At 40.5% G+C, this 16,969-nt stretch overlaps 1 protein-coding gene across 4 annotated transcripts in view; it reads left to right on the top strand.

Moving 5' to 3' along the window:
- The window catches only part of arhgap17.L (Rho GTPase activating protein 17 L homeolog), an 86,000-nt gene that overhangs the window by 31,596 nt on the left and 37,435 nt on the right, over nt 1-16,969 (top strand). For all 4 annotated transcript variants that reach the window (XR_001933206.2, XM_018236558.2, XM_018236561.2 and 1 more), the window contains exon 2: nt 10,400-10,439. Coding sequence is in view for 3 of the 4 variants with exons in the window: in XM_018236558.2 (XP_018092047.1) it covers nt 10,400-10,439 (40 nt within the window). In the remaining variant the exon portion in view is untranslated. The remainder of the gene's footprint in view (nt 1-10,399; nt 10,440-16,969) is intronic.

Below are 16,969 nucleotides of genomic sequence, written 5' to 3'. Positions count from 1 at the left end.
TCCCAAACACTTTGGTACAGTGCCACCTAACCTCACAATTTATTCAATCAGCTATGTTGAAGGATTGGCTGACTGCCTGCCAAATTCCTAGTATTCCAGCAGAAAAGTATAAACACTTTAAAGGGAAACTGCTCTTATTATAAAAAAAATTCAACTGTAGTAGACACTTAATCATTTGGTATTATTTTATAGTTTTTGAGCAATAAATGGGTTGTTAATGTGTCAATTCAACCTCCCTTTTTACCTACAACCAAACCATGCTGTCTGTCCGTTAGAATTGCAAACTTGCTGACTCCGCCAATTAGAGCAGGTGAAATCTGCCAGAGACTCCCCTGCATGAATGTGTTGGTTGCAGCCACAAAAAAAGTTTGGTTGAGGAACTCATTAAATATATAAACATCTCTAAGAAAGAAATAATACAGACTAGCCGTAAAACATATTTAACACCCACTGTAGTGAAATGTAGAGTTGTATATCTTTCAATGTAAATTCCCTTTAATTAAAGAGGTAGGCATGGTTCTAATGGGTGTTTGTGTTTACCGTTACTTTTTGTTATTGTCAAATGTTTGTATGCAATTTGGCACCCACCAGGACCCCTAAGCACAGATACATTTGTAAACACAGGGGGCAGTCTGGCACGTGTCCCCCATCTGTGTACCAACATCTTATTTATCGATGCCTACAGCCTCTGTCCAACTTGTAAATGGGGGTCACAAAAAGTGATTGCTCCGTGAGGCTACAATTTTATGATTTTACTTTTCTTTCTGGAAGTAATACAGAATGAATGTTATTCATTTTCCAGTCTTTCATTTAAGACCACTGTCTGGTTGCTAGGGAAAATTTGACCCTAGCAACCAGATCACAGCTGTATTGCCAAACTTGTGAGCTCCTAAATAAAAAGTTACAATATATATAATAATTCAAAACCCATAAACAAGAAGACCAGTTGCAAATTGCACCATGTCACAGACTACGATTGATCTAAGCCTGCCCAAATCTTTATTATTCTCTGATATCAGCTGATATTATTTTAACTGTAATAAAGTGTGGACCCCCCTCCCTTTCTGATAATTACATACAATATCTAGAATTGTTTTTCTGTGTTTCTGTTGATATGAAACACTTCTTTATGTATACAACGCTGCTGTATACCGGGACGGGTATTACAAAACTGCCTGCCATTGCTACTTATACCCAAGGGCTGATGTATGTGCACAAAGGTATACCAGCCCTTTAAGAACAGAAACCCCTCCTATAATCTCTGCTTCCCCCTCCCTCCGACCCTGCCCTCCCCTCTATTTCATGGCTTCTTAGGACAGTGGCCTAAAATAGCTATGAAACTGAAGAGGTACCAATATCCTTATTTGCTTTGCTTTGTTGCTATGGTTACATGCACAGGTTGCGGCCTAGTGCAGCTCCTGAAGCCTGAAAGCATTTCTCCACCCTTTATGTCAACATTTATCTGTAACAGGAACACTGAAGTCATTCTGGCACATACCTTCTAAGGTGGAGCAGGGAAAAAAAAGGGCAGAGGAGAGAGAAACATGTTTTGTATGTTGGGTATGTGCTGAATTGTTTTGTTCCAGTCTCTGACATATCCTGTGCTACGGTATAATGTGAGTCACCGATTAATAAAATAACATCATTAGAAACGTACTGTACTTTGTATATTTTCCTGGTTAGTCAGTGCTGTGTCCTCCCTTGTTCTGGTACCAATGAGAGTACAACATCATTTACTGTGGGGAAAAAATGTTTATCAGACAGAAATGTTGACACCCATGGTAGGGCAGAATCACTGATCCAATCATACAGCTGCTGATTTGTCAGGCCAGATGGATTCTTTAAGAATCACCCTGTTTCCACCTCTTCCCCACCCCAGTCACCCTCTCCTTGTGATCATATAGGCACCTGTGGGCCCATGTCTTGGGTGTCAAATTTGAAGTGGGATTGGGGGGCACAGTAGAGATGGCAACTAAGACAGCACCAAGCCTAAATACAACCCCGAATTATTAATACCTCACTGGAAAGCTGAATGGGTTGTGGCTAAGATACACCCAAAATATAAAACTGATGCCTTAGCATCTCTTGATGTTTGGTGGAAGCCAGAGGCACTTATACACTAGTGAGTTGTTCCGGTTTTTGTTTTGGGGAATCAAAGCTGATGTCATTTTACTAGAATCTGATGAATCAGATTGTTCATTATGGAATTTTCTTAACCATATGGTCGTCATCTGACTAAATTGTAGGCAGGATATGTGTATATAATAAGCAAAGTACAGCACGAGCCTGAACAATCTTCTTTATAGATGCTGTGATGTCACATCCTCTAAACATGTGTATTATATACTTTCTAGTGTAAAATATGGCAATATTAGTCAACCTCATGTTCTATTGTCTGTATAATAGTACTCACCCGGCAGCAAGGCGTTTTTATATGTTGGGTAACTCCTTGGTGACTTCCAATATACTTATATTTTACAAATGGGGGGGGGGGGTGTTTTTTTTTTTTCTGTGTGTATTTTGAACTAGTAAGTAATTCCTTATGTACCTGTAGATCCGTAAGAAAAGTGCGCCACTCTATGATCTACATAACAGATACATGACAGATACATTCTGCACATAGGTGCACGTTTCTCAGGCTAGGGCCTAGACTCACACTTAAGTGCCAGGTTGGACTATAGGGTCAGCAGTGTATTTAGGGACAAAAAGCACAGTTTGCTAGCAGCTCTAAAATAACATATTCATGTGACCAAAGCTAATGTAATTTTAGAACTGAACATTAGCTGGTATGCCGATATGCTCATCAAGCAGGCCCTCTCTCTGCTCTCCACATTCCCGAGCACTCATTAGTGCAGCCATTTCAATGGGAATATTAATTTTTAAAGAGCTTTGATGCCAGCATATTCTACTGAATAGCAAGCCAGAGAAAACACAGGCACAATACTCGGCAAGGCAATGAGTAGACAGAAACAAAAGCATTTTAAAGGGGTATAGACATCAAGTTTAAAGGTCAGTAACCCTCATCTAAAAGTTGGAATACAGGTTAATACAGGTATAGGACATGTTATCCAGAATGCTCTGTACTTGGGGTCTTCTTTATATACCTCCCAACTGTCCCGTTTTTTGCGGACAGTTCCGATTTTGACATCTCAACCTCCATTCCCGAATTGTTACTGAAATGTCCTGACTTTCTCTTTGATCTCATGCACTGAACCACCAGAAAAAAATACAAAGTTTCTAACTTAATTGGATTTTGGCAGAGGGCCCAGAATTCTGTATGTGGCAAGTGCACTTGGATACTTTTATAACAATTTAAGATAAGCAAAGAAGCAATTGTAACAATTTAAGATAAGCATGTTTCTGGGGCATACTGACTTGCAGCTTAAAGGGCAAGTCACCTTCATTAGTAAAACTGTAGTAACATAAAAACCACAGAACTTTCATAACCTGCCAAATTTTGTAAAATGAACATGGTAATTAGGGGTTGTAGCAAAACAATATTTTTGTCCCCCTTTCTATTTCTAAAATGTTGGAAGGTATGTTCTGTATAAGGCGGTCAGTAAATATTTATTATACCTTAGTTTGAATCAAGTACAAGGTACTGTTTTATTATTACAGAAAAAGGAAACATTTTTAAAAATTAATTATTTAAATTAAAATGGAGTCTATGGGAGATGGCCTTCCCATAGTTCAGAGCTTTCTGGATAGTGGGTTTCCTGACAAAGGATCCTATACCTGTTATGCAAGAACTGTTGAAAATGAGACCAGTTGAACGGTTGTTAAAAGCATGCCATTATGTTACATACTAAAAGTTAACTTAAAGTGCTTTTTGGCATTTCAGATTGTGTATATGCACCCTGTTTTACATAAACCCGAATGAACGAGTTGTTAGCTGGGCAATGATAAAGCTTTTTGTTTTCAAACAAATTATTGTAAAATACAGATGATTAAAATGGATTAAGAAATGATGTAATATATGAAAAATGTCAGAAAGTGACTTCCCAGCAACCAGGTAACATTTTAAATTGCGGAAAGAGGCAGAGGAATAAGGCGAATAAGGCAAATCATTCAAAAACTATACAAAATGAAGTTATACAAAACTATACAAGATAAAGGGTAGGGCTTTTTTATAACTTATTGTTAAAAGTTATCTTTCTTTACGGGTTTTGAGCTGATTAACAGTTGTCTTGCCCTAAGATCACATACCCAGTGATAACAATCAGGTCTCTGATACTGCTAGGCCTCATACATTGACTGTATTTTTGTAAGGAAGGATATTAGGAAGTTTGTGGTTGAGAAACAGTCAACAATGGAGTTTTATGCAAAGCTGAAAATGCAAGTGTTAATGACACATTATATCAAGATAATGGATCATTCTATTATTTTGATCCTGTAGCATTGTCACATTCTACGACTTCAAATTATGTGAGTATCACACAAGCCCTCCCAGGTCATTGTGATGGGGGGACATGCGGCTTCAGCATATAGACAGTCATTGTTTTGGGAACAAAATGATCTCTGCTCTCAGGGGCTGGGGGGAATAGCAAGGAAAGTGTTGCCATTACTTCTTGATTGTTTTTTTTTTTTTTTATAATGTTTGAAACTTTGTATTGTCCTTAAAACTTGGCGCTCGATATAACAAAGACCCATTCTCTGTAGAACCCCAGGTTTTCAGCAGTCTGGGTAATAATCTCAAACCTGTGGTAGTAACTAAATACAACATGTAGCTGTAAATCTGTTCACACTCTTAACATGGGTGAAAAGCTCTACGCGTCGTCATTTTCTTTTTGTGTTCTATTCTAGTCTTTAACTCTTTCCCTGCCAGTGACGTACATTTCCATGCTTGCAAGAGAGCTGGAGTGCCAGCGACGTGGTTTTTCCCATCCTCATTCTATTCCAGTGAATCGTTAATGCGTGGTTCTAGAGCACAAGCAGCTGCTGTCAAATAAATTGTTAAAGTGCACTAATTAAACCCTGTGTAACCAAATGGTAGGAATTACCTAGGGGCCTAAGGACCTGTTGCAAATCGCCCAGGGCCAAGGTATTTAGCATTAACTCTATTGCACCAGTTGCAGATGTCTTCTCATCTTTTTGCCACCAACACTGCTTCTTAGCGCAATCTATAACCTGTCTTTTAAAGCTATTGCTGAACTACAGCTATCACCATCTTCCTGTAACTGTTGCTGTGTTTAATGCAACAAGCACCATCACAACAGCTCTGTTTCATATACAGTACTATGGGAATAATCATCAGAGCCTGTGGGAAATACACAAACCTCCTGGCTGGATACACAAGCTACGACATAGGAAGGTGTCAGGAGTATAACAGAAAGGTAGGGGGCTGCTGGGGTTCCCAGGGGTACACGCTGCTTAGCATTGTGCCTCTGACCTGGGCAATAACTACGCACGTTCTCCCTGTGTCTGCATAGGTTTCCTCCCACACTTCAAAAACATACAGGCAGGGTAATCAGATCCTGATAAAACTGATTGTGCTTGAATGTAATTAGGACCTTAAATTTTAAGTTCCCCCTCCCCGACAGAGATGGATGGATGACTATAAAACACTTTGGACTATGTTAGCCATATATAAAGAATAGGATAAGGAATAATGTACTTCCTATTTTAAAATATAAGGATATTATCACCAATGAGTTCTATGACCACATAAAATCACAAGGCTATATACTGAGTATATTTATTCAAGTCATGGAACGGAAAGGCGACTTCTTATATCCACATTGTACTGACTCATGCTACAAATGATATCACTTAGCACCGATTATAACTGATGCCAGTGTTAAGCTCCGCTTACGTGAATATAAATTACAGGAAATTGATGGCTCTTATGACAATTTACAATTTAAACAAACTCCAAGTAGTCAGCACAACAACACTTTAGTTCTCAACGTAGTGCAGGTTTTATATTATGGACATCCCAGCTAACATCCGTTGGAGCCGTAACACCAGTAGCCCTAAATAAAGTTATTAGTTGTGAAAATAATTGATGGAAATCCCATTATGGATCCAAGGCCCAGACTAAACATCCTCCTCCTAATCCAATAAGGACATACTTCGCGTCTCTCCTTTAGCACAATCAAATAAAGCAATATAGTAGCCTAATACCGCCTGGAGATATTTCATCCTGAAAATGGCTCAGCCATTCCATTTCATTATGCTGATATTTTTTTACATGGATGTGTCAGAATATAGACACCTTGCTTTGCCATTTCTAAGGAGTGGGGGACTAACTCATCTTTGGTTCCTTAATAAATTTGTAAAAATAAAACTAATAATAACAAATAAGAACTGGATACTCTGCTCCATTGCCAAACTGTAGTTTGCAGTATGGTGGCAGAAAAACCAATAAATGCCCCCTTCTTACAACTTTGATTGCCTTGGGCAAAAAAAATGCCCATGAATTGGTACAGGATCAAGTCGGCCTGATGCAATTGTGTTGGCCCAGAGGCCAACGATTGGGTCATACTTCAGTCCTACGGGGACTTTACTTATATGCTTATGTGGTTTTCTCTTGATGGGATTTTCAAACCTGCCCTATATTTAGCCATATTTCTGCCCAGTATCAGTTGTGTTGGCCCTTCCAAGGGCCCATAAAATGCCAATTCAGATTAGAGAGGGCCAATATGGGCCAATAAAAGCGGACAACTCTTGTATGGGGCGCTTCTAGGGTTACCAGCCTGGCCGGAAAAAATGATGGTTGATCCCAATGTTATTAAAAGGGGAAAAAAGATAAATATATAGGAAGGCCAGTATTTTTTTCCAGAAAAGGTAGCAACCCTAGGCCCTTCTGATGGCCTTGCCCAACCAATATCTAGGTAAAAATTGTCCCTCTTTCACAACAGCTGCCATTTTGATCCAAGTGTTGACCAGGGAGCTGAACAAATAGGATCTTCCCAATTTAACAGCTAAATTGGATAAAAATGTGCTCATTTGGCTTTGTTGCCTCTGGGAGAAAATTCCAGGGGTATTTTGTTTACTGCTGCCGTCTGGTTAAATACCCCCATCAGTCATTGCTCCTAATACTAGTGAATGAACATGCACTGAAAGTCATTTTGTCTGACAGTTTTTGCACAGGATGGCTGCGGCAGATAAAATGTCCCGTGATCCGTTAGCCTTCATGGGTATGTATCTCAGCTGATGCTAGTGTGATTTGCCTGATAGTGGACTGTTATCTTTGTTTTGCATGGCAATTAAATGCCATAAATAATAAAGTCGCCTGTCCGTCCCTACTTACCTTAGATCTGATTTGGCCGAACAAAGCGGCAAACCGAAATTAGCTAGGCTAAAGTAACAAGTCCACCACTGTTTTTCAAAGTATGAACTTTTATGAGAACTGGAAATATTTCGTCACGGAACACTGCCCAGCACTACTGAAATACAAGTATTTTAAAAAGGGGAAATTTGGGGCTGATAGTATCATTTCATGTATTACAGGTTTAGATTGTGTAAGAAGATAGTGGGAAGCTATTCCAGGCCTTGCAGGGCTTCTCATAGCATCAGCTGGGGTTAGACTGTAAAGCTGCCCATCCGCTCGATTGGTGCCCAGCTTTGTTAGCCACTTGCAATTGCGTTCTCTTTATCCTCATTTTCTGCATAAGCAGAGGCCTCTGTTGCTTTATCTGACTGCTCGAAAGGAACAGAACACAGCTCTGTGGATTAAATATGATCCCTGTGTACAGAGGTTCCAACTTTGCCTTTACGCCCACCCTCCCTGGTCCTTTTGTTTCCAGTTTTGCTTTGACTTCTGCCAAGTGAGACCCCAAAACCCCCTGGTTTTTCCATTGTAAAGAGAAGCTGCTACATACACCTCAGCCTGTTTCACACAGGGGATGTGTAACAGGTTCCCAGCCCAGGGCTGAGGAAGCATAGAATTCCTTACTAGTGAGTCACCATTTGAAATTGGCAGGGGGCGGACATTTATACTGCGTGTAAAACTTTACACAGGGAGACGAAAGGACAGGCTTAAAGGGGCAGCAACAGTAAAACAAAACAAACAGGACATAAACTTTGGCCAACTTCAGCAGCACATTAGCCACATTTTGGTTTTGTATCTCTGTCATGGGGTTGGTGGAGACTGATTTCATCCTGGCTTCCAGTGCACATACTTCTAGTTACCTGACAAACATGCCGTCCACCAACCCCACTGCACTACTCTGCATGTTCCAAACAAACATGGGGGAAAGTTGACAATACTGATTATGTGTTTTTAGAAGGGGATAACGCCGGCAGCCTGAATGTAAATAAATATTTGGGCCTACAGTAGACTGCAGCTTCTTTCCCTCACGCTGCCAGTTTCAGCGCACTGAGGTACGACAGAGCAAATATAGCAGATGGGTGTGGCGTATTTATGGACTGATCTTCCAGCAAAGGTAATTAAAGGCAATTAAAGTTAAAGAGGAAAGAGAGAGACCTAAATATCATACACTAGCCCAGTTGCCATGGCTTGTATATGGCTGGGGACTTTATGACAGACTGCGTTTGTGACTGGAAATTTGTGTTTCTGAGAGAATTTTGCAGCTTGTTTATAGTACATGAAGGTGGTTGTCTGGGCTTGTTATCTAAGTATGGGAAGGGAGGCCACACATTCCTGGTTTTCCTGTGAGATTGGGACAAACACGGGAAAGATCACTCCCCCTGTCACACCTGAGTTCCTCACAGACAGCTGGTTGCCTTGCCATACCGCCAATTCATTATATATTAATGCCTCTCAGCCCCCACAGCTTGTGAGAAGCACAATATCTGTGTGAGAATTTCGAAAAGGAACCAGGTACCAGCACTCAAGGCAGTGCAAACAAGGGCCAGCCCCGGAGTCTTTAAGAAACGTACAATGTTTCATGGCGCACCACATCATCATCAGTCGTCAGAATCACAGTTTGGTCAGTGTGGCTCCCAGAGAGAGAAAGTGAGAGAATATTCTCTGTTGGGTTAAATTTAAAATAATTTTTTTTAGTAGACTTAAGGAATGATTATCTAAATTATGGACAGATCCCTTATTCAGAAAATCCCAGGTCCCGAGCATTCTGGATAACAGGTTCCATACCTGTACCTTACAACCCAGCAGAAATTTTTTTTTTTTTAAGATGTATGGCAGCTTTTTCATACGTTATGTGTTACAAGCAAATCTTCCTTGAGAAAATACATTTTTACTTCAGGGCCAGCTACCAATATATAATTTTGGACATTGTGTGACACTATATGCTATACTAAACAACTGCTTTTGAATTTTCCCCAGTCAGGCCCAGATTTGTGGGAATCCCACAAAACAGGGCAGTCACCAGCCGGCCTTGGGCCCCACAAATAAAAATCTGGCCTAGTTTTTAAATTTTTTCCCAGATTTTGTTGTCTTCTCAGAATTTTGACACAATATCTCAGCAAACATAAACTTGAGGTTTAATCTACTGTTTATGTATATTTTTAAATTTATAGCATTACTTGTATGCACAGTGCTGTACATTAAAACAATTAAGAACAGATTGGTCAGTACAATAATAAGATATAAATGAATGCAAAATACAGTTAAAGATATTGTGCAAAGTGTTAGCGATCGAAAAAGGAGGTCCCTGCCCCCCTAGAGCTTACACTTTAATGACTGTTCAGCAACCAGGTCATTGAGTTGGGTCGTTTGTAACCTAATTGGATGATTTTGTGGCTATGCCCAAGCGAGCCAGTAACCATCTCATCATGCATGACTTTATTGCTCATTCACACAGTGTCTCTACCAATCAGCCCATAAAGTCAATAAGCTGGATCTGTGCATTTTGGTAGTCCACCTGTGTGACCAAATTGAATGTCTAAACGGTTTGTTAGACAATAAGTGAGCAGTTTGTATGGCAGACAGAGGTTATCCAGTGTGTCGACCCTAGGCCTAGTATAAGCGTACAAAAGGATCACCTTACATGACATCACTTAGCACCAATTATAACTTGTGTCATCACCATTTATAATGATCTTATTTACAGGAAATGCATACCTCGTATGTATTATATAGTGAATAATGTACCCCCTGTTGTCACCAATGCAGAGTGCTTTTATACAAGTCATGTAACTCCCAAGGTGACTTTTAATATCCTCATATTTTGCGTAATTGCTAAATATTCTAAGTTGTGCCCTAATGCAAGTTCATTTTTATGCAGAGCATTTTACATGTAAACCCATAATGCAGTACTTTTCATTCAAGGGCATCATTTTAGGTAGGCGTGTATAGACCGAAAATGCCTTTGTGTGTTCTTACTCCTAATGTTCAGATTGTATAGTGCAGCAGATGGGCTGGATATTATGCATGTAAATGAAGTCAGCATTTCATTACCAGTGAATAGCTCCCGGCTCTGTGATTCTATTGTCCCGCCTCATTGTGTTTTTTCTTTCTTTCTGTCTCTTACAGAGCGGAAAAGACTGAGGTACTAAGTGAAGACCTGCTTCAGGTAAGAGCCGAATGCTGACCTGACACAGCACCTGTATATACGCAGAATGCTATTGGCCACTGTTGGTTTGGAAATCCATTTTACAGCAGTGTTAATGATGATTTTGGTCATAGGACATGCCCATTCACAAAAGTTCCCACTTTAGTCTGCACCATGATGGCAGTTTTAGGGCAAGGGTCCACAGAGCATACGCTCTGCTGCTTCATATTCTTTGTAGGCTGAGAGAAGCGGGTCTGCTCTGTGCCTCATCTCAATTTATTTGAATTGAGATGGGTGCAGGTCAGCCCAAATATGCCTACAGGCAGAGGCAACTCGGATAAATGGTGCAGATGCATGGAGCATATCAGGCAGAGAGCAGTACGTGTTGCCCATATATATACACACACACACCCACACACCCACACACCCACACACCCCACACACCCACACACCCCCACACACACACACCCCCTTGAAAAAGGTCCTCAAGTGGGACCGAAACGTCGGATCTAATGTTGTGTATTCAATAAAACAACACTTCATTCACTAAACTAATGGGAGAGTGCTGATCCTTCACACCATTATATATTATTTATATTATATATATATATATATATATATATATATATATATATATATATATATATATAAATAAACAAAAAGAGTCCGCACTCAAAGGTCTTTTGAAGAAAAAAAGTGAGTTTAATCTATTTTTTCTTCACAAGACCTTTGAGTGCGGACTCTTTTTGTTTTTTTGTATACATGACCCTGTTCCTGCACCAAGGCTTCAACCAGGTATTCTGAGTGCACCAATCCTTTTTGTTTTATTGGCTTCAACTTCCCATGTTCTTGGTCAGCCATTGACAGCTAGGGAAGGAAGTCAAGTGGCCAGACATGGTGGTGGCTCACCCCACTGCACTAATTTGGATTTAAACACCAGGAAGAACAGGCCATATTGGGGGTATGGTGAAATTTGGGGGGGGGGGGTCTAAGTTGAATCGTGCTGGTTTCTGACAAGCCATGCAGCATGTTTCCAAGCTGATTTTAGAGCTAAACTACACAGGAGATTTTGATTAGACTTTAATCTGATTTTGTCACACAACACCACCAGATTTTGCTGGATCCTACAAAATCTGATCCCCATAGCTATAATGTAAAATCGGATCAGATAATGGGCCTGATTCAATTCAGTGAGAAAAAGGTTTATCACGTGAAAGGTCATGGACGAGATTCAAGTCAGAAAAACATCTCACGGTTTATCACATGAAAACTAAGATAAAAAGAATTTCAATGAGAAAATAAAATGTCAAAGATTTTATCTTATTGGATGAAGATACATTGTCTCGTCAGGTGGCAAATTTTCCATGTCATTTACACATCAGATTTTATGTTTCAGTCCCATTATATTTCGACCCATGCTACTGCGTCCGACTTGTAGGATGCGTTTTGTTCATCTGACACCATACTACAAAATCTCCCTTGGAGTTTAGCCCTAATAATCGGTCATGCAGCATGTGCAATTCAAATAACATTTACCATCATAAAGGAATGAGTCTGCAATCCTTTAAATTACTCCCATCACAAGCAAGTTGCAAAGAATCTGACCCCAAGCATCCCAGGCAGCTTGCTCCACAGTAGAACAGGGTTCATCAGACAGAACCACATTGCCTGTGTGGCCTGGTCTTGCTACTTTGTATTAAAGGGGTTGTTCACCTTCCAAACACTTTTTCAGTTCAATTATTTTCAGATTGTTCTCCAGAAATAAAGACTTTTTTCATTTACTTTTCATTATTTATTTTTTTACCGTTTTTTCAAAATCTAAGTTTAAGGGAGAAACAAACCCCTTATTTAAAAAAAACCCTACCCTCCTACCCACATAGACCCCCCTCCCTACTCCCCCCCAGCCTAGCCGCCACCCCGGTCTAATGCCCCTAACTTTTTATTTACCCTTGGTGCAGATTCAGGGATCGGCGTTCACGGCAGCCATCTTCCGGGTCTTCTTCTGGTGATTCGGCAATTTCCGTCAAATTGTCACGAACCAGGAAATTGCTTTAACTGCACATGCCCCGCCACACTTGTCTTGTCAGATTACAGAAGACCAGAAGATTGCTGCCATGAACTCCTGTCCCTGAATGCACCAAGGGGTAAGTAAAAAGGTAGGGGCATTTGCCCGGGATAGCAGCTAGACAGCTAGAGGGAGGGGTAGGGGGTAGGATTTTTTTTAAATAAGGGATTTGTTTCTCCTTTAAAGTTTAATGTCCCTGTTAGTGATGTGCGGGTCGTGATTTCCCCGACCCTAACCCGCCCTCCCTTGGTGCATGCGCGTCCGCATCCGAATCCCACGTTGCTTTTATAGGCCCGCGATGACGTCATAAAAGGGGCAGGGTGAGCAGGCGCAGCATCTATAAAAGACAAAGTCGGAAGCCACCACCTGCGTGGAAAAGTGTGAGGTCAGCCCAGAACCGCACATCACTAGTCCCTGTCTCTGGTGTTTTAGTCTGGCAGCTCAGTAATTCAGGTCGCAGACTCTGAACTGTTACAATTTTGCAACATTTAGTTGATACATTTCTAAGCAGCATCTCTGGAGTATTAGCAACTATTGTATCAATTCTAACAGCTGCCTTTAATGAAACTCAGGGATTCTGCTCAGCACGGACAAAGATAACAAATGTATCAACTAAATGTAGAAGGTCGGCGACCCCCATCCCAGAGCTGCTTTAGAAGGTGAAAAATGATACTTTACACTTCAATATCACACATAGAAAATAGAATAATTGGAAAAGGTCATATTTCTGGTGAACGATCTGAAAACAACTAGGTGTTTGAAGTTGAACAACCCCTTTTACAGAAGTTGGATTGCTACAGATGCACCTTTATCTATTTGCAGTACAAAATAAAATTATATAAATAATATATCTTAGTTTGGATCAAGTTTTATTATGGATAAAATTAAGTCTATGGGAGGCAGCCTTTCCGTAATTCGGAGCTTTCTGGATAATGGGTTTCTGGATAATGGATCCCATACCTGTACTAAATGATTTTGAAGGTGACAATGTGCTGATTATCATTGGGCTTGTACGCAGGTCGCAGGTATCCCCTGTGCATTTGGAGACTATTTTGCTTCTGAGATGTTTTGGGTTGCGAGAGAGAGAAAAAGGCTTTTCCACTGGTCTTTTCCCAAACCGGTGACTAACAGGAGCAGCATGAGAACACTGAACAATAGCTAGACTTTCCTACAATTCATGAAGCAGCCAGGGAGTGGGGGGCAGCAGCTGTATCATCATGTACTTGGCCAGGGTTTGGGATTTACCAGCACATTGTGTGATTGTTTATCCACATTCTGCTTCTTATTCTGTACATCCTTCTGTTATGGCAAGCTGCAGCGTGTAGCAAAGGCTGCTGGGAGTACTACCCTGCTGCTTTGTGTAACTGCTGAGCATTTTCAGATTCAGTTTTCCCCCATTTGTGTGAGAAGGAGTTGGCTAGTACTCCTACACAAGGTTACATTCTTGGCATAAGTACACGGTACCGAATGTTACCTGGCACATCAGGAGAAAATCATCAGTAAATGAGCTGGTCTGCTGCAGAACTGCTGTTTGGGGCATGTTCTTAAGGCTTAGCCCACACCAGGCGATTCGGGGAGATTTAGCACCTGGCGACTAATCTCCCCGAACCGCTTCCTCTTCTCCTGCGCCGGCTGTAATGAGAGTCGCCTGCGTTATGACACACGTGGCGCTTTGTTTTCTGAAGTTGCCTCACAAGTAAACTTCGAGCAACTTCGGAAAACGAATCACCGCGTCTGTCATAACGCAGACGACTCTCATTACAGCCGGCGCAGGAGAAAAGGAAGCGGTTCGGGGAGATTAGTCGCCTCAAAGAAGAGGCGATTAGTTGCCAGGCGCTAAATCTCCCCGAATCGCCTGGTGTGGACATGTTTATGCAAATATAAAATGTTGCCTAATTAAAGAAAATATAACTCTAAGCAACTTTCCAATATATATACATTAAGGGTCGAATTGAAAACTAGAATTCAAATTTTCATTAGTTTTTTTTTTGTTTTGTTTTTTTAATGGTCAAAACTGTCAAATTCGACTAGAGATATTTAGAATTAGAATTTTTTTAAAAATGCTAATTTGATTTCGAGATTTATCGTACTCTGGTCCTTTAAGAATTCGAATTTGACTATTCGCCACCTAAAACCTGCCAAATTACTGTTTAAGTGGGACAGCTGCAGGGATCAATTTGGAGATGTTTGCAGCCGTCCTGACATTCAAGTTTTTTTCGGAGAAAAAACTCGAATCGAGTTTGATTGAATTCAAATCAAATTTTGGGTTGTTTGAATTCTTCCGAGTATAAACAATTCTATTTTATGAATAAATTTAGACTTGTCGAATTTATGGGCGTTTTAAAAAAAAAACTCACACGAATTCGCAATTTAATTATTTTTTTGCTTGTGTTTGCAGTGTGTTTGTCCAAACAATGTAACAATTCTGCCTTGGGTGCTTTTAGGCAGGTCTGGTAAAGGGCACCTGTCACCTGAAAATGATTCCCCACCAGGCTTGGATAATAATGCCCACAGTCCATTTGTTTAAATGGCCCCTGCCTGCACTAAGCGACCCGCACCAGGAAGGCACTCAGGAGGGAGGGTGACCATGCTAAGAATAATGTCACCTCTTTCAGTAGTTATAGACATGTGTGTGACATCACACTCATCCGTATAACAAGCACCCTTAGTGAATAGCTCATTATGTGCATGTGCACCCATAGGCAAGGGCCCACGTGTGGTCCGAAATCCACTGGTTAATATCAGCCCTACAGTGGGCAGTAGCCTCCTCTCTTTTCTGCATTCAGAAATATTGAATTTGAAGTGGCACAAATTGACTTTGGATTTGGTCTCAAAATGCACAAACTCGCGGCTAAAATCCGCCGAGTCTGTTCGCGACAAAGTTGATTGATCACTTCCGAATTCGGAAAAGAGAAGAGGCTACTGCCAGCGTTAGGATTGATATCAGCAAGGGGATTTCGGCCCCATGTAGCCCTAGCCTTAAAGGGGTGGTTCACTTTTTAGATAACGTATAGTATATTATAAAATGGCTAATTCTAAGCACCTTTTCAATTGGCCTTCATATTTTATTTGTTATAGTTCAATTATTTTTCTTCTTCTGACTTTTTCCTGCTTTCAAATAGGGGTCACTCCCCCCATCTAAGAGGCTGTAAGGCTACACATTTATTGTTATTGCTACTTTTTATTGCTCCTCTTTCTATTCAGGCCTCTCCTATTCATATTCCAGTCTCTAGGGTAATTTGGACACTAGATTGCAAACTGCATTGCTGCTAGATGAAAAGCTAAATAACTAAAAATAACAAAGAAAAAATGAAAACCCAGTTGCAAATTGTCTCAGAATATCACTCTCTACATCATACTAAAAGTTAATTTAAAGGGTAACAACCCCTTTAAAGGAGAAGGAAATCATAAAAATTAATATATACTGAACTTCTTGCACCAGCCAAAAGTTTCATCTCTGCTGCCACTTTGCAGAGTGATTTTTCTAAACTGGAAAACTGGGCAGAAAACTGGAAAATGAGGTTCAATGTTGATAAATGCATGTTATGCACTTTGGCAAAAATAATATAAATGCAAGTTATACACTAAATGGCAGTGTGTTGGGAGTTTCCTTAAATGAGAAGGATCTAGGGGTCTTTGTAGATAACACGTTGTCTAATTCTGGGCAGTGTCATTCTGTGGTTACTAAAGCAAATAAAGTTCTGTCTTGCATAAAAAAGGCCATTAACTCAAGGGATGAAAACATAATTCTGCCTCTTTATAGGTCCCTGGTGAGGCCTCATCTGGAGTATGCAGTTCAGTTTTGGACTCCAGTCCTTAAGAGGGATATAAATGAGCTGGAGAGAGTGCAGAGACTAAGTGCAACTAAACTGGTTAGAGGGACGGAAGAGTTAAATTATGAGGGGAGACTGTCAAGGTTGGGGTTGTTTTCTCTGGAAAAAAGGCGCTTGCGAGGGGACATGATTACACTTTACAAGTACATTAGAGGACATTATAGACAAATAGCAGGGGACCTTTTTACCCATAAAGTGGATCACCGTACCAGAGGCCTCCCCTTCAGACTAGAAGAAAAGAACTTTCATTTGAAGCAATGTAGGGGGTTCTTCACAGTCAGGACAGTGAGGTTGTGGAATGCACTGCCGGGTGATGTTGTGATGCTGATTCAGTTAATGACTATAAGAATGGCTTGGATGATTTCTTGGACAGACATAATATCAAAGGCTATTGTGATACTAAACTCTATAGTTAGTATAGATATGGGTATATAGAATTTAATTAAGAGTAGAGAGGGGTGTATGTATGGATGCTGGGTTTTCATTTGTAGGGGTTGAACTTGATTGACTTTGTCTTTTTTCAACCCAATTTAACTATGTTACTATGTAATAGCAGCAATGATCCAGGACTTCAAACTTGTCACAGGGGGTCACCATCTTGGAAAGTGTCTGTGACTCTCACATGCTCAGTGGGCTCTGAGCAGCTGTTGATA

Source organism: Xenopus laevis, chromosome 9_10L (genome assembly GCF_017654675.1).
Source record: "Xenopus laevis strain J_2021 chromosome 9_10L, Xenopus_laevis_v10.1, whole genome shotgun sequence".
In the NCBI taxonomy this organism is placed as follows: domain Eukaryota; kingdom Metazoa; phylum Chordata; class Amphibia; order Anura; family Pipidae; genus Xenopus; species Xenopus laevis.
The sequence above is the reverse complement of the archived record's forward strand: the minus strand, read 5'-3'. Positions and strand labels throughout refer to the sequence as shown.